At 51.1% G+C, this 24,819-nt stretch overlaps 1 protein-coding gene across 2 annotated transcripts; it reads right to left on the minus strand.

Annotated features, from left to right (window-relative positions):
- Window positions 1-1,424: 1,424 nt before the first annotated feature.
- LOC116947802 (uncharacterized) lies at window positions 1,425-23,730 on the minus strand. Of its 2 annotated transcripts, none has more exons than XM_032963961.2 (3): window positions 23,554-23,730; window positions 21,819-21,968; window positions 1,425-7,627 (listed from the first exon to the last, which is right to left on the minus strand). In XM_032963961.2, exon 3 carries the CDS (start codon window positions 6,930-6,932, stop codon window positions 4,200-4,202), a length of 2,733 nt encoding a protein of 910 aa, XP_032819852.2. In that variant the 5' UTR covers window positions 6,933-7,627; window positions 21,819-21,968; window positions 23,554-23,730; the 3' UTR covers window positions 1,425-4,199. The 2 variants fall into 2 exon arrangements, with proteins under 2 accessions (XP_032819852.2, XP_032819853.2); XM_032963962.2 differs by lacking the exon at window positions 23,554-23,730 and adding an exon at window positions 23,365-23,501.
- Window positions 23,731-24,819: the final 1,089 nt, after the last annotated feature.

Genomic DNA, 24,819 nt, shown 5'->3' on the forward strand with positions numbered 1-24,819 from the left:
GGCACGCACGGATTTACGCCAAGGTGTGTGTCTGTGTGTCTTCACAATAGTGGGGAGCGGTAATGTAGCGGTTAGCGCGCTGCGCTACGAACCTGGCGACCCGCGTTCGATTCCCGCTCACGGCCAACATCAGTGACGGTTATCTGAACCGGGTCACGGGCCTCCCCTAGGTCGACTCAGCCTCAAATGAGTCCCCGGTGCGGCGTGTAAACATCGCCACTGGGGAGACAAAGGCGTTTGGGCGTGGTGTTGTCAACCCACCCCCTCGTGTGCCGTGCCGGCCTTCATAGGTGCTCGCTAACAGCACTTGCCCCAACAGTCTGTTAAGGCTATACGGGGATCTTTGTCTTTGTTGTTTTTTGTTTGTTAGCCCTGCAAAGGTTGTCAGCAAGTTCCATTCAGCACTCCGTAAGGGACCGGTTCCCCGCGCCCCTGCTTGAGTGTCTCCTTCACACCCCCTCCACCCCTAACCCATCCCATTCTCTCAAATATCTTTGTTCTGACCCCGAGGTCAAGTTTGCTGGCGTTTAGGGTCACGAGTGATTGCAGAAAACAGGTGTAGCAACTTGTCTGTACACACACACACGCTTAGCACGAACATTACACGAGTACACATACACTGACAAACGTCTCCCCCATATAGCCTTTATCCGTTGTTGGGGTAAGTGCTGTTAGCGAGCACCTATTAAGGCCAGAACAACGAGGGGGTGGTGTGTCAGTGTCGCGCACGACCCCAAGGGCTGCTGCGTGCACACCGCACCAGGTTGCTCATTTAAGACCCAGTCAAGCAAAGGCAGGCCTAAGGACCCGTTTTGATAGCACTGATGTCAGCCGTGACCGGGAGTCAAGTTTTAGCCACGGTGTCAATTGAACAGTGCGCTGACTGCTGCGCCACCGCTCCCCCACGCGTTATCGCGAAGACGCAGACGAAAGAAAAGAACAGAAATCTCACAACTGGCCTAAAGACCGTCAGAGCAATGCGTTGTTTGCGAGCACCTATGAAGGTACACGAGGGGGTGGGTGGGCCAGCACCACGTGGCAATGTTTAAACACCGCACCAGGTACTCGTTTGAGGCTAGGGGAGGCATAGGATCGGTTCAGGTAATCGTCGCCGGTGTTGGCCATGATCGGGAATCGAACTCGGGTCCGCCAGGTTCGTAGGGCAGCGCGCTAACCTAACCGCTTGCGCCACCGCTCCCCACATGTTCACACACCCCGTGCACAAAGACTAGGACAACACACGCGTTCACTCATTGGGTCTTTCGGTAAAGTCACGTAGATCTAAAGACCCAAAGAGTATGAATTCCTGCAGCCACGATAGCTCTAAGTCAAGATTTACACGCGTTCACTCACAACGTATGTCAGCAACCTCGGGGGTGGGAATACACATCCGTATGCAGCCACATAGGAAACACCCAGACAGCTTTGCGCTTAAAGCTTGATGCTTTATTGTAACAACGCACATTGACAATGCAAGGTGCGAATATACAACAGATGTACATGAAGGCGAGTGTCCATTCCGCACACTGCACGTGGCGTGTGTACTTGCCTATACCGTTCAAACATTGCAAGAAAGGTCACTTAAGGCGTGCCGTGAGACTCTCACTCTATATATAGTGTGCGTAGCTCATGTCGTAGAACGACAGCCCAGTAAACATGCTAACGTTGGGGCCAATGTTGGCATGCGGTTGGAACCATTGGACCAAGGTTGAGGCAACGTTGGCCCAACGTTCCACGGTTACTGGTAGGGCTCTTAGTCGTATGTTCGCATGGGTTTGAATCGTGGTCATGGTCATCTTAGCCCCATTACCATCATCGATGACCGTCAATCATCATCCCTCCGGGGTCGCTAAAACCAGTACCCACTTATGAAGCAGCTCGCACCGTGGTTGCAGATCACAGTAGAGCTTTCACAAGGATACACTGTGCCCCGTCATAAGAACGTGGAATTCCAAAGACTGGTTCCGGCCCAGCCGTCGTTCATTTAATCCATGACGCTTTGGCATGAACGCATAAGTGTAGTGCCCTTTTTGCAAATTCACTGCTGGATGAGGGCCCTCCTCCTTCCGTGCGGATTGTCGGGGTTATTTTATCATACTTTCGCACTCTGGTTTCGAGCGGGTTGTTGAAGGCAGAGAGCCATAAATGTTGGAGCATAGTACCATACAACGATGGATTTGACTGCACCGCACTCCGCAGCAGCCCGCACCACTTTGTTTAATGCATAGCGGCGCTCGCCAATGCAAGCGCAATCCAGGCTCAAAATCCTGCTTTGGCTTCTGAGAACTGACCAGGTCTGGCGCGTTCCCCGGGTGATGTGTGTGTACATATTCGTCAATACAGCACAGGTCACGCAAAACGCGATTATTTAAAGAAATTAAAATGTAACTTTCGTATAAAAGTTTGTCGCTGGCAAGTGTTGAGCCATTACGTGTCAAAAAGCTTTCAAAGCTGCCCGCAAATTAAGAGTTGGTGCGATTTACCGAGTCAGTGGGCTGACCGAACATTTAAACATGGCACATGACCCCACATTCTGCCTCGAGAAGGCTGGAAACCCATGCAAGCCACGCCCAGCGTGACGCAGTTAATTTTGCTGATGTCACCAAGCCCACCCCCGCCGCCCCCTCGCTCATCACCTGTCGTCCAGCGGCACATGTGGCAACAAAGGTGAGATATTTTGTTCCCCCCACCCAACTATTTTATCTATCCTGGCGATATGATTGGCTGACCCCACCAAATGGAATTTAAACTTGGGTCAAGCAGTCTGCAGCAGCGCCACAACAATTATCATCACCACCATCAAAGTAACCACCATCACGTGAATCCACCACCACAGTAACCACCAAAGCTCGCTTCATCTTCCAAACCACTGCCGCACTAGGCAGGCCCACTTATTCTCTGCTGAGCTAACCTAGGGGATGCCCATATTCGGCTGTAAGGCCAATTGTCTCTTAACAATAACAGCAGCCGCCACCAGGTGACAGTGATGTCACCACGACGCTTTGTGCCAGGCTAGGTGCACTTTGAAGGCGACGTGTAAGTGCACATTTAAGTTATGTATCTGTCAGCGTCACGTTAAATTACTCTGTGAAAATAGTCTCGCGACTCAGTCAGGACTAAGTTGTGTTTATTATTATTATCTGTGTAATCAAATAAATGAAATATGTATTTAGCGACACTGGGTACAAGGGGCAGAAATGAGGTTGACCTGCAGGGTTGCCGGGCTCACTCTCCGTGAACGAGTGAGGAGCTCGGTAATCCGGGAGAGTCGAGCCGCTGCTCCTCCGGATCGAGAGGAGCCAGTTGAGGTGGGTTCGGGCATCTGGTAAGGATGCCCCCCGGTAGACTCCCCCTAAAACTTCTATCGGGCAGCAGCAACGTCCCACTGGGCGAATACCCCGGGGGGCCGGCCCAGGACACGCTTGTGGTGGTGGGACGATGTCGCTCGGCTGGCCTGGGAACGCCTGGGAATTCCCCAGGAAGAGCTAGAGTCTGTCGCCAGGGAAAGGGAGGTCTGGACCACCACTACTCAACACGCTGCCGCCGTGACCCTCACCAGTGCAAGCGCATTGAGAAACGAACGAATCGGCAATACTGCGTTTGGCAGTGGTGCAAAAGCACAATGACGGCAACAGCAAAACTCCCAACACATTCGTCAGACGAATGCCCCTGTATTTGCATGCCGGTGCTGAGTATCATTGTGCTGCACAGGGACAGCTGCCACTGGGAGGGGAGGTGGAGGGGGAGGTGGGTGCCCTTCGAATGTTTGAGATGCGATGTGAGGCACTCTTGGTTAGCTGGAGCGTTTGTGCATGCGCCACTGCTGTACGAATGCAAACATTTTACTTTGTATTATATATAACAAAACAACACTAACCTCGATATCACTGTGCGGCCTTAAAATGTGGGAAAAAATAGGCAACAGGCGGCGCCGTGTGCAATGGCTCTTCTTTACGGCACATGGAAGAATGTGATCTGTACTCTGAAGATGGGACATTGCCCGAAACATCGTCTATTTTATGTATGTGTTCCCTTTCGAGGTGGCATTATTGACCGATGTTTTGAGTTCGTCTTATTTCAGTATCAGATTCTTACATCTCTCCTGGTTGAATCCGATGAGCTATGAAGCTCTTCCCCCCCCCCCCCCCACACACACATTGTCCAGAGGTGCGTTATCTGGCAAATAACCCCCCGGGTGTTTAATTGAGGCGCGGCTGACGAGACGGCGTCTCAGCGTGAGGCAGGTCCCCGTCAGAGCATCCCACGCCGCTGTCCCTCTCCGGGGAACTTTGGTTTCTGTCCGCGGGCTCCCGAGACGTGGGGTCCCCTACGGAGGGGACCTGGGGTTTGTCCATGACCCCCAGGACATCCACAAGCAGAGAGGGACCCAGGTCGAGCCCCAGAGAGAGCAGAGAGCCGCTGAGATGGAAGGGGTCCAGCGAGTCTTTGGATGAGCACCGCCGAATTGTGCTGGGCTGATCGTGAGCTTGATGCTGCTGCTGCTGGTGATGATCAGTATGCTGCTGCTGATGATGTTGCTGATGGTAATGCTGATTGAACTCCTGCTGCTGCTGCTGCCGGTGGTGTTGATGACTTTGCCGATTCTGGTGGTGATGGTGATGATGTTCCTGCTGATGGTGATCACGAGGCTGATGTTGCATCGCAGTTTCCCCGACGTCCTCATACTCCAAAGCATCGTTTGCTCGCTGTTGAAAATGCTCATCGCGCGTAGCCCCTTTAAAACATTCCTGCACCCCTGTCTGATCAATGGCACAGTCCACTGGGGCCACAGGAACGAATTGGGCCACTCCATTGCGCGACTCTGCGCAGGGGTGTCGAGTCGGGCTGACGAGCAATCGGTCCTGTGTTTGCGAGGTCCCGTTCGGGAAAACCACCTCCTCGCTGCCCGTGGGGTTGGAGCTGTGACGTTTGCTGTGGAAGATCCCGCTCCGGAACACGGCGGCAATCTGGGAGCGCGACCTCTGAAAGAGACTCCTCGCCAGCGGCTGTCGAGCAGCAGAGGATGACAACGATGACGATGACGAAGACGACAGCAGTGGAGCTGGTGGCGGTTCCGCTGATGCTGACGACGGTGCCACTGCATATAATGGAGGTGATGCACCGCATGGCGGGGAAGGTGATGGTGCGAATGATGGTGTTTCTGATAGTGATGGCTGAGACGTTGATATTGCTACTGCTGGTAGAGGTGGTGCTACTGAGGGTGATGCCGCTGATTGTGGTAGTGGTTGTGGTGGAACTACTACTAATGGTGATGATGATGGCGTTGCTGGTGTTCCTGATAACAATGGCTGTGACGTTGATAATGCTGCTGATGCCACTGCTGGTGATGATAATAATGATGACAACGAAGATCCTGTTGCTGCCACCACCATTGATCCATCAACCAACGTGCCCGCAATTCCATCTCCACCGGGCGATGTCCTCCCAGCGGTGAACGGCGCCTTGGGAAAAATATTCCCAAAATCCCTCTGCAGGGATCCGCTCCACGAGTACCGGGACGATGGCTCCACCAGCCGCCCCCTTTGATTCTGGCAACCAGAGAAAGGGGGCTTCCCGGCCTCGTGAGTGCGATCTCTACCGAGGGTCGACGTCTCTGGGTACAGCTGCATGGCTTTGACCGGTGAACTCCGAGACTTCACCGCGGTGGAGGACCCTGAACCGCCGCCGCCGCCGCCATCTCGACCCCTCGAGAAGCTGAACCGGTTCCACAAACGCGTGGTGGAGTTCGTCTTCTGACCCGAAAGACCAGCACCACCAGCGCCATCACCAAAGTCGTCGCCGCCGCCAGCACCGCCAGGCGTTCCGTCCCCAACATTGTTCTTCGAAGAATGGTGGAACAGCTTGGAGAGTTTGGCGTTCACCAACATGGTCTGGAGAAATCGGTTTGACCTTTGGCCCGACCGGGTTTGCCCAATGCTTTCGCCCGCGGAGACTTCGCGGGTCAGGGTGGAAGACAGGCGATGATGGTTCGGAGTGTTGGTGTGGGCGAGCGACGGTACCGAGAAGACACGACCTGTGGAAGCAGCAGCAGCAGCACCACCACCAGCACCACCACCAGCAGAAGAACAAAAAGATGATGGAGACACCGAGTGGCCTCCGTGAACGGGCACTGATAAGGACCGGGAGATGCTGGCCTGATGACGCAGCCACGGTTTCACCACGAGGTCCCCATCGGCCTCGGCAAACACATCCAAGTCCTCATACTCCTCTGCTTGCTCATCGCACAGTGTGCCGTCGTTAGACCACCTACAGCTGCCGCCGCCAACGGAGCCGCCAGACTGCTGTTTGCGAAGGCCGCCATCCTTCGGTGCTGTCCCCCGTGAAGAAGAATCGCTCTGCGGAGGGGCAGCGACGGCGATGGAATTGCACCCACCGGGAGGCCAAGTGGGTGACGACGCCTCGGTGGGGGCATAGTGTGGGGAGAGGTAGGGCAGGTCCAGGGCACGAGGGGAGCCCGTGAAGGGCAAGGTGAGGGCATTCTTGAGCACGGGTGAGCGCATTGCGTCCAGGCAGCTCGCACTGCATCCTGGTGACCGTCCCGTTTTCAACACGGGCTGCTGCTGCTGATGATGATGATGTTGGTGCAGAAGGTTGTTTATCTGCTGCTGCTGCTGCTGCTGATGATGTTGGTGCAGCAGGTTGTTTATCTGCTGCTGTTGTTGCTGCTGGTGGTTGTAGTGCAGGTCCTGGTGAATGTGGTTGCCTTGATGGTTGACGCGATGATCGGGAGCACCGTGGTTGCCACTGTCATTGTCATAATCGTCCATCGCCGAGCCTCCGATGTGCATGAGGTGACGAAAGTCCCCCAGCGGGGGGCTGATCATGTCCGGCGAGAGGATGTCCCTGAGTCGAGGCTTCTTCCCTTTCTTGTTAGGCGGAGCCTTCAGGTACATGGGGGCCTTCACCGGCATGGTGGCACTTCAGAGTTCTCCTTCTCCTCTCTGCGCTCAATCTTTACCCCGAGATGTTCACTCGGACCGAACGCGGGTCACCTTTATACGCACACACGCCTATCCGGGTCGTGGCTTAATGAGCGCTGTTCTCCTGCAGGTGATGGCTCTTCATAATTTATTTTGCTTTCTAATAGGCGATGGCTCTTCAGTTGCTGAGCACAGGCCCAAAATTCCCAGCAACAAACAGCACGATCGGAGGTGTAAACGGATACTCGTTAATACGTGTTCTCTAATTTAGCAGGGGTTTTTAAAGTTAGGAAAGAGTTAAAATGATGGGTAGGGGGTTGCAGAGTGACGCTGTGTGGGCAGAAGACTTAGGGAGGGAAGTGAATTGACCTACATTGTGGTGGCGATGATGGTCAATTGAAAATAAATTATTTCTTAAATATGTTATTGTCCCCACTTGCTACTGAAGCTGTATTTTGTTGTTGTTGTTAATCGAAGTGAAAGTTAGTTCGTGTTGTTCAATTGTCTCTCGTTGCTTCAAACTCTGAATTCGTATCTTGGTACAGTTTGCCGGTTGACTCCGAGACGCACTATATATATACACAAATTATTAATATTCGGATTTCGTTTTTATTTTCAATCTTGTTTTTTTTTCTTCTTCCAGGATGCGTTCCAGTTGCAGCAAAAGCTCGCTCTATTCCCAGACTCTGTAAGAGAAAACCCAACGGAAGGGAAATTAAGTAAACGGTAAACACACTCGTGAATGAAAACAGTCTGACCCACAAGCGTCCCATCGTCTCACATCGAGCGTCTTTCCCACGACGTGGGGGGGGGAGGGGGAGGCATTCATCCAGCAGTGGATGAGGATAAAGGCGCAGCCCTGCAACTGCTTGCTCACGCCACTGCTGGCAGAAGGGGTCTCCACCATGATGACAAATTAGAAGAGGTTTTACGCCATGCTGACAATAAAACAGGTGTTAAGATGTTCAAACATTCATCAGATCTGCATTACCCACATATACTTGTGGCAAAACATACAAAACACACATGCTCTGATAATAAACGCATTGTGTTTGAAACTGATTGGCCTACACCAGGGACAGTCTTCTCTGTGGCCTTGTCTCACCATTGTTAGACCAGAGGACACCAAAAGGCAAAAATTACAAAGACAATCCATGTTTTTCATGTTTTGCCACAAGTATCTGTAGTTTATGCAGACTTGGTGCGTTGGAAAAGGTTTTATTGCCAGAAAGTGTAAAACCTATTCTTGCTTTTCATCATTTTTGCATACGGGGTCTTCACCACAGCGACTTCCATAGAGTGGTTCTTTATCGACTTCCCAGTCATCCCAATATGCAGATCTTTTGGCGAGTTCCTTGAAAAGGTTCAATATTTTAGTTTTAAAGTATTGTTCAATCGTTTTAATACTGACGTTCCTCGTTATTATTTTTGTATTGTGAAAAGTGATATAGGTGCGTGTTTGTAGGTTAGGAGGAGAGTTGGAATGACTGTCTGAAACACATCCCCAATTTCAGTATTAAATAAATGGGCAAACCCATTCAGATTCAAGAAATGTGCTTTTATGCGTGTTTTTTTGTCGAATTCATACCTTTAGTAAATCGAGGGATACCAGTTCTATATACGAACACCGTTGCTATGTATTTCCTCATCGGGTGATTTGCAGGTAAATAATAAAATTTGGACTGTGACGTCGGCATGGTTGGGACGGGTAGGTGAGTGGGTGGGAGGGTAGGTGAGAGCCATGAGTGGGTGTGAGGGTAGGTGAGTGGATGAAAGGGTAGGTGAGTGGGTGGGAGAGTAGTTGAATTGGTGGGAGGGTAGTTGAGTGGGTGGGAGAGTAGTTTAATTGGTGGGAGGGTAGGTGAGTGGGTTGGAGGGTAGGTGATTGGGTGGGAGGGTGAGTGGGTTGGAGGGTAGGTGAGTGGATTGGAGGGTAGTTGAGTGGTTGGGAGGGTAGGTGAGTGGGTGAGTAGTTGAGTGGGTGGGAGGGTAGGTGAGTGGGTGAGTAGTTAAGTGGGTGGGAGGGTAGGTGAGTGGGTGGTTGGATAGTTGAGTGGGTGGGAAGGTTGGTGAGTGGGTGGGTAGTTGAGTGGGTGGGGGGGGGGGTAGGTGAGAGCCATGAGTGGGTGGGTGGGAGGGTAGGTGCGAGTCACGATTGGCGTGGATGGCTGGGTGGGAGACAGAGAAACAGGAGTTATTGATGGGGACATGGGGGTCATGGGGCAGATCTTTTCTTAGATCATGAGGGACTTGACTCACGTGTCACTGAGCTAAGCTACCCAGGTTCGCTCTCCCCTCCCTCTGTCCAGATGTAGGGCGTCTATCCGTGGCATCCTGCGCGCTTGTGTGCACGCGTTCTTGTAGTAGTGGCACACTGGTTAGCACAACGCGCTAACAACTGCGCCACCAATTCGAACCACCTCCTCGTGTACCGTTTTTGGCCTCTCTCACTAACAGCACTTGCCCCAAAAAATCTGCTGATGCCATAGGGCCATCTTTGTCTTCATGTTATGCAGCAATATGTGCTGTGTGTGTGCCTGTAATAACATACCGTGTGTTTATGTGGAGTTTTCTACACCGTGCCATACGTGTGTTTGTTTGTTTGTTTATGTTTTAGTGACTCGGCACGTGAGTTACTTACACTGCATGTTTGTGTTAAGACGTACAGTGCACTTTATGTTTACCCAAAAAATTACTTTTAAATGCCAAAAAGGGACCTAGCAGAGTCCCGAGACTCTTTTTCAAGGAGGGTCCTGCAACGTTGGGATGCGTTTTGGGCCCAACTCCATCCACGCGTGTTTGGCTTCGTCGTGCGGGGGAAAAACCCGGAGAACTCCGGAGAAAACCCCGTCGCAGCGTGGAGGACAAGAGGGGGGAGACACTCGGCGCTGTTATCCCTCACGGCCACATCACCCAGAGCCCCAAGAGGTCTCTGCGACCAAAATAACAAGAAGAGTAATTTTTTGTTGTTCGAATTGGGTAACACAAAAACAAACACCCTCAATATTTCGAAAGCCGCAATGCCACGTGAAATACGAGGCGGTGGTCGTTAATAATAATTTTTAAAAATAACAACACGTCTCACGAAGCGGCAACTTGAAGAGTCGCACGCGGCTCCGGAGCCGCGTTGTTGCTGACCTCTGACCCAGCCCAACGCGTGCGTGTGGAACCTGGCAAGCCGTGGTGGTGGATCAATGAAGCGCTGAGCAGGAGCAGTAACAGGGCCTTGCCAGTACAACTCAGCCGTACTCCTTCACGTGATCGATAATAACAGAGTTGCCATGTTGTGGTGGTCATTAAGCGGGATAGCTATCCTCTTGAATCCCAGCCCCCCCCCCCCCCCCCCCGTCGTGGGAATGAGGAATTTCCACCACTGGCTCGGGACCAACTCTCGTTTAAGCTGGGAGGCGATGCAGACTTCAGCTCAACATCCACTCACGCTAATGGCTCATTTTATTTAAGATAACATAATCACCTTTTGATTTAAAGCTTTCGTGACTGCAGTAATTCATATTCTTAGTTTTTTCGGTAAAGTCACGTTGAAGAGAAACAACAAAATAATAAAATATATATAAAACAATAAAAAAATTCCCACGACGTTTCGACCATAACTCAAACGACCGTTTGAGTTATGAGTTATGGTCGAAACGTCGTGAGAATTTTTTATTGTTTTATATATATTTTATTATTTTGTTGTTTCTCTTCAACGTGACTTTACCGAAAAAACTAAGCATATAATCACCTTTGTCAACCTAAACGCTCAAAATTAAACGTTTTCAGTGGTGCTGCGTTGGCCCGTGGTGCACAACCAGGGAATGCTCAACACATTCGTCAATAATACTGTGCGGCTTTAACAAACAAAAACAATGTATGTATATAATAGGCGACGTTTCAGGCAAAGACCCTCGAGCCACTCTACCTCTCTGGCCTCTCTGTGTGCTGTGAAGCAAGGCCATTGCCCGAAACGTCGGTATACACGCCCTAACGTTGTTTTTTGATCGCAAAAAAATAACAGGTTTCTCAGCATGCTTTGCGTGCCGCGATGACCCTACCACCTTGCTGTGCTTGCACGCGGGGCGGCGATTCCGCGGCTCGCGATCGATTCTGCGCAGCTCTGCAATTGTCCCCGTCTGGCTCACAATTGGCACCGCCGCGACCGGAGGACGCTCCACATCGCAAGGGGAGAAGCGACGCGCGCCTTAAGTTGTGCGTTGGCTACGTAATCGCTTGGGCGCGCGTGTGTTTTTCGGTGCGTGTTCACACGAGTCGTGTGTGCGCGTGTGTTATTGTAGCTTGGGAGCGGCAGTGGAGCGGTTAGCGCGCTGCGCTACGAACGCCAGTGGCCATCATCTGAGCCGGTCCTGGACATCCCCTAGGTCGACTCATCCTCAAGTGAGCACCTGTTGCCGATGTGTGAACAATCCGATTTGTGTCTCTGTTACAACGAGCGCTATAACGCAATTGCTTGCCAGTGCTACGTGCGCGTGTGTGTAGGCGCGGTGGCGCAGTGGTTAGCGCACTCCCCGGCCACAAAGGGTTCGATTCCCAGCAATCGCAAAAGCATCACTGACAAGTTCTATCTGAACTCAGCCTTAAATCAATACCCATTGCGGTGTGTAAGCATCAGCTCTGGCAGGGGAGACTACAGGCTCAGGCAAGGGGTCAGCAACAAAAATCACAACAAGAGCACATTTTTGGTCGAATTTGGTACAAAACTCAATATTTCAAGAGCCGCAATGCAATGCGGATAGTATAGACATACATACAGGCATACATGCTGACAGACATACATACAGACATACATGCAGACATACAGACAGACATACATACAGACAGACATACATACAGACATACATACATACAGACGTACATACATACAGACATGCAGACATACAGACATACATACATGCAGACATGTAGACATACAGACATGCAGACATACATACATACAAACATACAGACAGAGAGACATACAAACATACAGACAGACATGCAGACATACAGACATACAGACAATATTTCAAGAGCCGCAATGCAATGCGGATACGTATAGACATACATACATACAGACATACATGCAGACAGACATACATACATACAGACATACATACAGACATACATGCAGACAGACATACATACATAAATACAGACATACATGCAGACATACATGCAGACATACATACATAAATACAGACATACATGCAGACATACATGCAGACATACATACATACAGACATACATACAGACAGACATACAGACATACATACAGACAGACATACAGACATACATACAGACGTACATACATACAGACATGCAGACATACAGACATACATACATGCAGACATGTAGACATACAGACATGCAGACATACAGACAGACATACATACAGGCATACATACATACAGACATACATACAGACATACATACATACAAACATACATACATACAGACAGACATACAAACATACAGACAGACATGCAGACATACAGACATACATACATACAGACATACATACATACAGACATACATACATGCAGACATACAGACAGACATACATACAGACATACATACAGACATACATGCAGACATGTAGACATATAGACAGACATACATACACACATACAGACACAGACATGACAGACATACATACAGACATACATACAGACATACATACATACAGACATACATACATACAGACATGCAGACATATATACAGACATACATACAGACAGACATACAGACATGCAGACATACATACAGACATACATACAGACAGACATACAGACAGACATGCAGACATACATACATACATACAGAGAGACATGCAGACATACATACAGACATACATACATACAGAGAGACATGCAGACATACAGACAGACACACATGCAGACATACATACAGACATACATACAGACATAACGTCACGAAGCACTCCATACAGAGCCGCAGGTCGCTGAACCCTGGCTTGGGCTACATCATCATAATTATAATAAGCGTGGTTTGTTCCAAGCTATACACCGGCTCGTGTGCGTGCGCCCTACCGACATTGCTTGACTTAATAGGAGCTCGCTGACTGCGCTTTGGCCATCGGGCGTAGGCCACGGCATACAGCGTAGGGCAGTCGTCGTAACAACAACAGAACAATAACAACAACAGCAGCTGTCCCAGATTAAAAAGAGCTCTGGGTGCTTGAGCATGGTCCGGGACAAGTGGGCGTCCTCAAGAAGCAATTCGCACATTCCCACAGCGCGAATGTCGTCATGTCACACGCACGCGCGCACGCTGATGAGGCCCGGCGTGTCGAAGCCGGTCCAGTGGAACCCCTCTTAACGACGGTGATTGGTGGCACGAAACGGGTCGTTAAGTGATTTGGTCGTTAAGCGAGTATAGGAAATGCACGTTAAAGGCTTAATAACGTTCTGATAGCATCAAAAGTTATCCCTTTTCACCCCCCCCCCCCCCAAAAAAAGTACTTTATAATATTTAAACTATGGATATTAATACACAAAGATACTAACAACATTATAAAGATGTAATATTAAAATAAACGTGGTTAATCGATGCATTAATCAATATGTACTGTACCTACAACAGCACTATTCGTCGTTAACAGGGGTTCTACTGTATAGAGCTTTCTCGCTTAATCACACGCTGCCCGATACGCTGTGGGCCCACAAGCCAATTGGCTGGTGGGCTCAAATATATTACCTTTCTTTCTGCAGACAGAGAATGGAGTACTGCTTACATGTTCTTATCTCATATGAAGCACGGTCAAAGCAAACGAAGCAAAAGCGCAGGGCCCCAACATCGTTCGAGGGGTACCGGATTAGAGAAAGCATTTGGGGCGCTCCCAAACAAAAGCTCAAATTTAAATCCTAATAAACTCATTACCGTAAACAAAGCCAACTAATCTCTCCCGTCTCTACGCTGTCTGCATCTCTCTGCCAAATTTAGACAACGGTGATAAATATAGTATAACTTCAACTTGTAACGCACACAGTATTCGCTGTAGAAGAGAGAGAACGACTCAGAGGCGCGAGGAGGAACCACAGACAAGCCGGGAGGCAACAGCAGCAACCACGCGGCGACCCGGCACCAACAATTGCCCAAGCTCTGCGGTCCTCTATATATATTACGGTGTTTTTTAAGCCAAATAATGAGCGCTTGCATGTGGGAGGAAACTAGAGTACATGGAGAAGACCCACAACATGCATGCGAAGGGGGAAACACTCTAATCTCATACAGACGATGCAGGTGGAGTCCACATTGCTGCTGTACCGCCTTCTCCCGGCGTGCCAGGCAGGATATCACCCCTCGACGCCCGCGGGCAGAAGGGAGTTTCGCGCCATTTAGTGTGCGGCGATCCACCAACCCCTGCTACTGCCTCCATCCACGGTGCTGGATTACAGGCAGCCACGTGCAACAGCCACCACGGCCCGGCTCCGATAGGCCTGGGTGGAGGCGAGAGCCCAGGAAGAAGAGTGACCTGGGACATTAGTCTGCCAGTCGGGGGCGATGGCTGCTGCTGCTATGTAATGATGCCGATTGAGTCATTTGCGGGGGTACGTTTTCGAATTTGCGCAAATGTGGATCCTCTGACGTCTGCGCACGATGGCCTCGTCTTGCGAAGCCACTTTGGTGTTTGGTGAGCTATCGTTTGTGGCCCAGGTGGCTTCTGAGAAGTAAGTTAATAACTCAGGGGGCTTTGCCTGGTAAACTATATAAAAAAAATGTTTAGTTTTATTTGTATTTTTTAAGCGATTGGTTTACCTTTCTGATACTTTGCACTCCCAACCGTGTTATGACCCTGTGACCCTTACTGGATATCTGTGAAAAAAAAGCTTTACAGCTCATCGGATTCCTCCTGCAGTATAAACATTCTGATTGTGACCGGTGACCGGACGGCGTGCACCGCTATGGTCATTACCCCCCCGGGCGTGCAGCGGTGCCGCTGCAGTTGGGGGTTGATTTACGAGAGGCTGCTGGCCGGCTAAGCTGTTGGCCGTGCCGTGTGGGGGTTATGGCATCTTCCAAACCGCGTCCCCGTATAGTAGCGAGTGGGGAGGGCACTTCTTTGGTGCCCGGCAAAAAATCCAACCACCCGTGGCCTCAAAGTGCACCTAGCCTGGCACATACAGTGCAGTGACATCACGTCAGAATAATTATAACGATTATTTTTTTATGCAGGAAGCCACACTGAGTCACAGGACTATTTTTTGTTCAGGAGGGTCCTGTTGCCCCATTGGGTTTTTACTTTAAGATGTTTCTCAGGCATTTAATGATGAGTTGTTTATTATGCAAGTGGGAGGAAACCGGAACACCCGGAGAAAACGCCACGCGAGCCGAGAGGGGGCAACACTCTATCCCCGTACAGATGGCAACAGGTGGTGATTAGTATATTTTCTGTACTGCCTTCTCCTGGCGAGCCGGGGTACGGCACCTCCCCGGCGCCCACGGGAAGGGGGTTTCACAGCAATTTGTGCGATGCTCCACCAATCCTCGCTGCCTCCAAGGTGCTGGGCTACAGGACACGTGCACAGCCACCACTGCCCGCCACTGACGGCTGCTGTTGTTGTGTTGGTGTATTTTTGTTTGTGTGTGCGGAGTGGAGTGTGAGTTTGTGCGTAAATGTGTGGGCAGCGACCCGAATAGGAACCAGTCCTGGGCTGCTCCCCTCAGTCGACTCAGCCTTAAATTAGTGCGATGTGTAAAAGGCGGTCGGGCGAGGTGCCTGCCTCCCATCCCCTCGTGTGCCGTGCCGGCCTTCAGAGGTGTTCTCGCGACCAGTACTTGCCCTTTCTTAATCGATCATCATGATCGATCATTCTCAATTCATCATCATCATCCATTCTCAATCTATCATCATCCATTCTCAATCCCGGGTCGCCGGGTTCGAATGGAGGAGTAGGCGGAACATGCCTATTAGTCACCAGCCACAGCCATAGTCGAGAAGCCGAGAGGCATAATACTGGATGTGGTGCGCGCCGGGCGTGGAAATATTTTCTGGGTCGCCAAACCCGGCTGAAATTAATCCCCCTACATGTATGATGATGATGTCTATAGGCGGAGGTCCCGCACACCGATGAGTTGTCTATATATGTTTTTGTTTAATCCGCTGATGCTGCTACTGCGTGCACGCCCGCGGGGCAAGGGCCACACCCACGGAATGATCACTCTGCACGGCACAGCCACGTCACGCCCCGCTTACGTCCTGGACAGGCTCCGTCCACTGCTCGACCTGTATGTTATAAGGGGGTGGAAAGCGCGCAAAGAAGCATTGTGAGCGACACGCGCCGTGCGTGGCGGGTTCACGGTGGGAGAACAGAAAAGAGCTGGGAAAGCGACGCGAAATAAACGTGAGTGTGGGCTCGGGCAGGATATTCCTCGGCTGGAGGGGATGATGGGACGATGGTCAAGAACAGGAATGGAACGCGTCAAGAGAGGACGGCACCGACCGAGGAGACGGAGCGGTAAAAGCAGTTTGTGCAGCAGGTGCTGGGTGACATCACATCATAGGATCGTGAGAGATGATGCGCCGCTTGGGGAGGCCTTCGTCAGCAGTTGATTGACCATGGCTGATGATGATGATGATGTTGAGTGCGCGCGCAACAATAGTCACGTCGTGCCACGTGTTCGCTACGTCTCTGTCCCTGGGCACGCTTTATCCACTGCTTGATATGCATCAATTATTATTTTCCCCACACGGCTTGGCTGGGGTGGTGAGGCTGCATGCTGCGCCCAACCCCTAGATCCTCCTGATTGCGAGGTTGGTGGCTCACATAAAGACTGGGCTGTGTGGGATGGATTGTGCACGAAGCGATACAGCAAGGAGGTTGTAGACAGCTTGTCTGTGTAATGAATTGAGTGCATTCACCCCTGGTGTTTGTGGGCTATCTCCGGGCAACAATGATTTTCTTGCCAAACACGAAATGCGTTCGGCGGAACAACAATTTGCCGAAACATTCAAAAGCAGGGCCCTCTTTCAAAATAATCTTAAGATTTGTTTTGCCTTCCGGGTAGGAGTCTGTTAAAATGACGCTATTAGCAACAATGTTCTTAAATTGAAGACATTTCCCATTGAGAACCCTTCCAGAAAGCTGTGCACCACCTTGTGTCTGAGAAGGGGTCCCCGGAAGATAATTTCACGGAACTAATTTTGAATTGACTTCAATAGACTTCAACAATTATCGTCATTATCATCATATGCAATCCATGCGCAGCATAAGTGTTGTAATATACTTCCAATTATCTTCCCACGCCTACACACCCCACCTTCACCAACCTGCACTGACCAGGTGTGGTGAAGTATGGCCAATACACCCCCACGACCCACTCGGCGTCCGGGGGGGGGGGGGGGGGGGGGAGGGTGTCCCTCTTCACCTTGTTAATGCAACTTGATTGTCTGGGATCTTGAACACTGAGAACACTGTGCCTGATGTTCCAGGGAGTCTAATTTTAATCCTAGAGTATCGCCTAAACCCTATTAATTGCCCAAAAGCGACAGCCGAATCTGTTGATGACCTCCGCCTTAAAATAGCCCGTGTTCACACCCAAAAAGAAGGCGTAAAACCACGTGTTTGCGTGCGCGTGAATGGCCAACCCAGGGCGGCTAAGCCTTGAATGAGCACCGAGTGTGCGGTGCGTAAAACATCAGAGCTTGGGGAGGCAAAGGTGGCCAGGCGTGGCTCCGTCCACGCCAACCACTCGCGCGCCAATGCCGGCCCTTAATAACAAGCACTTGCCCCAACAGCTTAAGGCAATACGGGGAATATTTGGCCTTGAAGTCGACTTCGCCTTCAATGTGCACCTAGTTACGTTGTGTAAACATCAGTACAGTACTGATGGGGGAGACAAAGGCGGCCAGGCATGGGGCTCACGTCACCTGCCACAACAGTATATTTAGGCTGCACGCGGGATCCTTGGTCTCTGAATGTGAACCTGAGTAACTGGCGCCCTGGGTAAAAAATAAATGCGGTGGGAGGGCTGCAGTATTCAGACGTTGCCCACCCTAATAGGTACTCGCTAATACGCAAACAGCGCCTGGCCCTAGACTTCTACATTCCGTTCCGTCTGAGAGTGAGCGATTGTCAGCTGTGGGCGAGGGGCAGCGCGACAGTAGTTTTATGTGTTTGTTCATGAGACGGCGTTAACAGGGGTGCACTAACAACACAGAAAACTGAACACATTCGTCAATAGCACTGCCAGAGAGAGAGAGATAGATACATGTATAACACGTGACGTTTCGGGCAATGACCCTTCTCCATTGCAGAGAAGGGCCATTTCCCAAAAACGCCGCCTGAGTATCTGGCCTTGGTCTCCCCCTAGGTCGACTCAGCCTTAAATTCGTAACTCGTGGCCCGGGAGGACAAAGGCGGTCGTGTGTGGGTGCGAAGAAGCGCCAATGGGCAATTGCCCTAAAGGTCTTGCCCTTGGACCCCCCCTTGCCGTTGGACCCCCCCTGCCCTCCTAGGTCAACTCAACACAGGCGATTGGGGGTGCGTGAGGAGTCGTTAGACAAATTGGCCGCAACCTGTGATGTGTTATATATTTATTTATTTTCCCCCCCTTCCCTCTTGTTCTTGGGAAGCCACTGGAGCTATCCACTTTTAAATCTCGACTTAAAACACATTTTTTTTTCAGAACTGCTTTTTTGTGTTTAGCTCGTTGTCTTGTCCCCGCACTTCCAATTAGCACGGTTGGCCACGTACGGCGCGAAAGAAGTTCGGCGTACAGTACTGTGTAGAGCACTGTTGCTGGCGAACGTACGCACAGCAGTCAGACATGTAAGTGAGAGGGGCACGGTCTTCCCACAATTTTTTGGCAACCCAAGTTCGATTCCTGGCCACGTCGGGCGGCACAGCACAAGTTGGCACAAGGGGGGTGGGTTGGGGGGGGCATCTGTCTGGCTGCCTCTGGCCCCGAACCACCGCGTGAAGGAGGATTTTGGCTCCGTGGTTTTGACCCCGCCAGGCACAGTCGAGCTCCGGTTAGCCGGGAGGCGAGAACAGCTCTCGGATTCCGAGAGCTTTTATTTTTCGAAGGCAGATAAATTTGGCCAAAAAAGTTGGCCGCCGTTCGCCGGGCAGGAGAGCCGTAGGTTTGAGATAGGCAGGAGAGCCGTAGGTTTGAGATAGGCAGGAGAGCCGTAGGTTTGAGATAGGCAGGAGAGCCGTAGGTTTGAGATAGGCAGGAGAGCCGTAGGGTTGAGATAGGCAGGAGAGCCGTAGGTTTGAGATAGGCAGGAGAGCCGTAGGTTTGAGATAGGCAGGAGAGCCGTAGGGTTGAGATAGGCCGGAGAGCCGTAGGGTTGAGATAGGCAGGAGAACCGTAGGTTTGAGATAGGCAGGAGAGCCGTAGGTTTGAGATAGGCAGGAGAGTCGTAGGTTTGAGATAGGCAGGACAGCCGTAGGTTTGAGATAGGCAGGAGAGCCGTAGGTTTGAGATAGGCAGGAGAGCCGTAGGGTTGAGATAGGCAGGAGAGACGTATGTTTGAGATAGGCAGGAGAGACGTAGGTTTGAGATAGGCAGGAGAGCCTTTGAGGCGGCCGCTGTTCCCAAACCTTTGCGAGTGCGTGTGTGGTGGACCCCTCTATTCAACCGCCACCACACGCTGCTACTTGATATTTGAACTTGTAGATTTCCTTGGTGAGGATGTTAGGGGCCATCCATAAATGAGTCAAAGCCTACACATCCACAGAGGCACCTAGTACAAATCAGGTGCCTCTGTGGATGTGTATGCTTTAACATAGCCATTTCTGTGACTAGTCACAAGCTAATCACTCAACTATTTCAATGCTAAATTCTATGCTAATTCCTTTGTCAAGGCGCTCTGTTTCTTCTCACACAGCTTAAAGGTCGCAGTCTGAGCTTGGCTGTGTTCTCTCCAGCGCTGTCCTCCAGACAGTCTCGTCCCTTCACCTGATGAAGGCCACTTGTGTTGTGGCCGAAACGTCGTGAGAATTTTATTGTGTTATTTTATTTTATCAATTTATTATTTTATTCTCATTCTACGTGACTTTACCGAAAGAACCAAAGAAGATGAATCATTGCAGTCACGAAAGCTTTAAATCGAAAGTCTATTTAATTAAGTAGAACGTGTTGTCTATATTTATTGAAAGTTGCGCATTTTTACGTGACGTCACATTTCTCAAACCCCCCCCCCCACCCTCGTCACACATCGTCACAAATATCTGACCCCCCCCCCAGGTGCGTGACGTCATTTATGGACGGCCCCCGTACTACTATTTTTTGTTTACAATTGGTTTTATTTTACTGGGTCAGGCCCACTGAGCTTATGCGGCTCTTTTTCAGAAGCGACCTAAACCACAAATGACAAGCTTAACGAAGTGGCTTATATCAAGTGTAAATTAATATCAGCCGAATACTCTACAAACGCATGTTTCTAAATGCGGAGGGGGGGGGGGGGTGAGGAGAACTCGGAGGGACCGGAGAAAAATCCACGCGACCACGAGGAGAACATGCAAACTCCAAATATAGAGGGGTCAGGGTCGGGATCGAACTCACGGACTTCCTGAATACCAGGCGAGGCAATAAACATCTCGCCACCGTGACGCCATGTACAGCACTCAATATGCCTGTCAATACAACAGCGTGCGTTTCCAGAATCTATCCACTGCTGCATTGAAGGACACTCAATGTCACTTTGACTGTTGATGCACGTAGGCTTAAGCATTGTATAGCAACATTGAATGCGTACAGTATATGTACTTTACTGTGTGGGCTACTTGCGCAGTGCCCTGTGAACCCGGACAGCACAAGTTCGATTCCATTCCAGGCCACGGTTAACATCAGGGGCGAGTGACTTCAGAATCGGTCGCGTGCGCTTCTCCCTTTCCCCCCACCTCCCTCACTGCGCTTCACTAATGTGTACTGACCAGCATGGTGAAGTATGGTCAAACAAGTGTGACAACTACCAAGCGGCTGCACACGTGTACCGGGATTTTAAACATTGCAAGTGCCGAATGCCCGCGTAATATTAATCATGTGAAAGCTCTTAGGCATGTGTGGGTTTGTTGTGGTGAATGAAGCTTTTAGCCATGGCATTAACCATACTTGAACTGCGCTGGGTCCGGGCAGATTGGTGAAGGCGGTGGAGGGGGAAGGGTGACACCCAGGTTTGAGATCGGATATCACTCGCCACTGACGTTCAACGTGGCCGTGAATGGAACTCGGGTTGCCGGGAACTTGGTTAGCACGGTGCCCTCCGTAATTACTAGATGTGTGGACTACACGTGTGTGTGTGCGTATATATGTGTGTGTATCGCACATGTGTGTGTACTATACCGGATACATACTGTGTCAACCCACGCGGTTTACCCCGTATTCTTGTAAAGGGAAAGTTAATTTTCAATACGGGTAAAAAAACAATGGTGTTGTCTATTTGTTTGTGCGTCTCCCTTGTGATGGGACTTTGTTTGATGAACGTTGAGATTTATAAGGGCACGGGGTGACCAGTAAGGTCTGAATGGGTCTGTAATAAGGTCGGGATATGTATGGGGAAGGGTGGAGCGCTGTGGTACGAACCATGGCGACCTGAGTTCGATTCCCGCTCACGGCCACCACCAGTCACGATTATCTGAACCGGTCCTGGGCCTCCCCCGTAGGTCGACTCAGCCTCAAACGAGTGCCTGGTGCGGTATGTAAACATCGCCACTGGGGAGACAAAGGCGGTCAGGCGTGATGCTGGCCACGCGACCCCCTCGTGTGCCGCACCGGACTTCGTAGGCGCTCGCTAACAGCACTTTCCCCCAACAGTCTGTTAAGGCTATACGGGGGATCTTTGTCTTTGTACCGCATGTAAGCATGCGTGCATTACAGGTGTGCGTGTATCGATAAATACAAAGACTCTCTTACCTCTAGGGAGCGCTTTGCCTCCTCGTCCACTCTCCGATCTCACGCAGCGAGCTGCCCGCGAACGTCGAAGCCATTCGACGCCTCTCCCTCGCTCACAACCCGGTCGCAAACCCGTGCGGTTCCAACTCCGCAGCGCAGTACCGGCACGTGCTGAGGACGGGGAGGGCGTTGTGGTCAAACTGCTGCCGGGCATTGTCACGCGCACGAGCGCAGAGCTCAGTTGGCTCGGGGGGGTGGCGTGGGGGGGTACGTAGAACTCACACGCACCGACGGAACGAAGTGACACCACGCCCGGCCGCCTTTGTCTCCCCCCCCCCCCCCAGTGCTGATGCTTACACACGACACCGGGTGCCCTGTGTCATCATCGTGCCATCATCTCTAGCGAGCACGTGTGACTCAGACGCGCGTGTGTGTGTTAGCGTGTGTTCTACGTTCAGTACACGCACATTTACATTTACACACACACAGGCAAAGACAAAGATGTGGCCTTAGCAGACTGTTGGGGAAAGTGCTGTTAGCGAGCACCTGTGAAGACCGGCACGGCACTCGGGTTGGTGGGTGGCCAACACCACCACGCCCGGCTGCCTTTGTTTCCCCAGTGCTGATGTTTACACACTGCACCAGGTACTCATTTGCGACTGAGTCGACCTAGGGGAGGTCCAGCACCGGTCCAGAGAATCGTCACCGGTGTTGGCCGTGAGCAGGAAGCGGACTCGGGTCGCCGCGTTCGTAGCGCAGCGTAGCGCTAATCGCTGCACCACCGCTCCCCATCACAACAAAGACATCATACACTCGCACACGGACATACATACACACAGATACACTTACAGACACACACCGACTTACACACAGATAAACACAGACACGCTTACACAAGACTTACACACAGATAAACACAGACACGCTTATACAAGACTTACACACAGATAAACACAGACACACAAGACTTACACACAGACACGCTTACACAAGACTTAAACACAGATAAACACAGACACACTTACACAAGACTTACACACAGATAAACACAGACGCACTTACACAAGACTTACATACAGACACGCTTACACAAGACTTCCACACAGATGAACACACACAAACACACACAAAACCTACACACACATCAACACACATTAACAAACATTCACGCTCAGTGCAGACTTACACACACGGACACACTTACAGACTTATACAGAGATTTAAAGACACACACACTTGCACGCACCGACAAACACTTAAACACAGACATACACACACACACATAAACACTTACACACATACACACACACAGACGGGTACGTAAATATGGGCCATGCTGATCATTGGTACCTTGAACGCTTCCCAGACCCCGAATTAAAACCTAAGCCCTGCAACAACCGCACCGTGACCACACACGCAAGTGCCGTGTGCTTGACGGTACCGTATATATTATGTGCACGTGTGAGTGTGCACGTGAGTGTGCACGTGTGAGTGTGTACGTGTGTGTACGTGTGTGTACCTGTGAGTGTGCACGTGTGAGTGTGCACGTGCTATGCAAGGTACTTACACTAAAGCGAATGCAGCGCTGAACTGGAGCGGCAGTGAAACGTGCGAGGCTCTAACCCCGAAACCTACCCCGTCACCTCCTTACCAACACCACCTACACCCCACCCCACCCCCCAACAACAAACCCCAACAACTCCAACAACCCACAAGAACCCCCTTCTCGAACCACGACAACCCCACTCGGACCCACCTCAAGTCCCGAAAGAGCACAGTCTGAACGCATGATGCGCGCGCACGGGATGACGATGACGACGACGACGATGATGATGTGAGCGAGTTGATCAGGGCGCTCTCTTCTCTGTCTCTCTCTACCCCCTCCCACTCTCTCACTCACTCATAGCGCCCCTAGTGGCTGCCGGCATGGGGCCGGGGGGAGGGGGAGGTTGAGGAGGAGGCGAAGTTATGGAAGGAAAGGTGGGGGGGGGTAAAGGAATGCGGACTGTAGTAGCCTAAGAATGCGTTCCGTGTGCATGTGCGGAGGCGTGTGTGTGCGTGTGTGTGTGCGTGTGTGTGTGTGCGTGTGTGTGCGCGTGTGTGTGCGCGTGTGTGCGTGTGTGTGCGTGTGTGTGTGCGTGTGTGTGTGCGTGCGTGTGTGTGTGCGTGTGTGTGTGTGCGTGTGTGTGCGCGTGTGTGTGCGCGTATGTGCGTGTGTGTGCGTGTGTGTGTGTGCGCGCGTGTGTGCGTGCGTGTGTGTGTGCGTGTGTGTGTGTGCGTGTGTGCGTGAGGTCGTAACCGGTGCGGTGTGTAAAACATCGCTGCGAGGAAGACAAAGGCGGCCCGGCGTGGTGCTGACCTCCCAGCACCACCTCGTGTGCCATGCCGGCCCTCACATTGACAGCACTTGTCCCAACAGTAGTCGGTTAAGGCTACACGTTGAGAACATTGTCTCGTGTGAGTTAAAGGTTCCTCCTACTGGCTGTATTGAGTCCCAGGTGGGCAGTGACTTGCAGGGTGCTATGCTGCACTGGAGATCTCCAATAAGCGCGAAACCCAGAAGTAGCTATGTAGTGATACAAAGAGGACGGCCCGTCCAACTGGCGAGGCGACGTGACACCCCAGTGGCATTTCTATCGCCCACACCACTCGTACCTGGCAGTAAACACTCACCTGACACTCAAAGCTCAAATGACAAACTTGCTATACTGGCCACACTCAATACTCACTAAGATACTCACCATTTACATTCACCATCCACCAGACACTCACCGCTAACCTAACACTCGCATTGATCTCACACCTGATATTCAGCACTCGCAGTCACCAGGGACTCACTACCAACCAGACGCTCAACATTAATCTGATGCTCACAGCTCATGCGATGCTCATACTCGCCAGACACGAACCAACCATCTGGTACTTATCACTCTCTCGCCACTCACCCGACACACCCACCACACTCACCACACGTTTACACACTCACCACTCGTCTGACACACCCATCGCACACCCACCACGC

This window comes from Petromyzon marinus, chromosome 31, assembly GCF_048934315.1.
Source record: "Petromyzon marinus isolate PM22_M1 ecotype Great Lakes invasive population chromosome 31, UKy_Petmar_22M1.pri1.0, whole genome shotgun sequence".
NCBI lineage: Eukaryota > Metazoa > Chordata > Hyperoartia > Petromyzontiformes > Petromyzontidae > Petromyzon > Petromyzon marinus.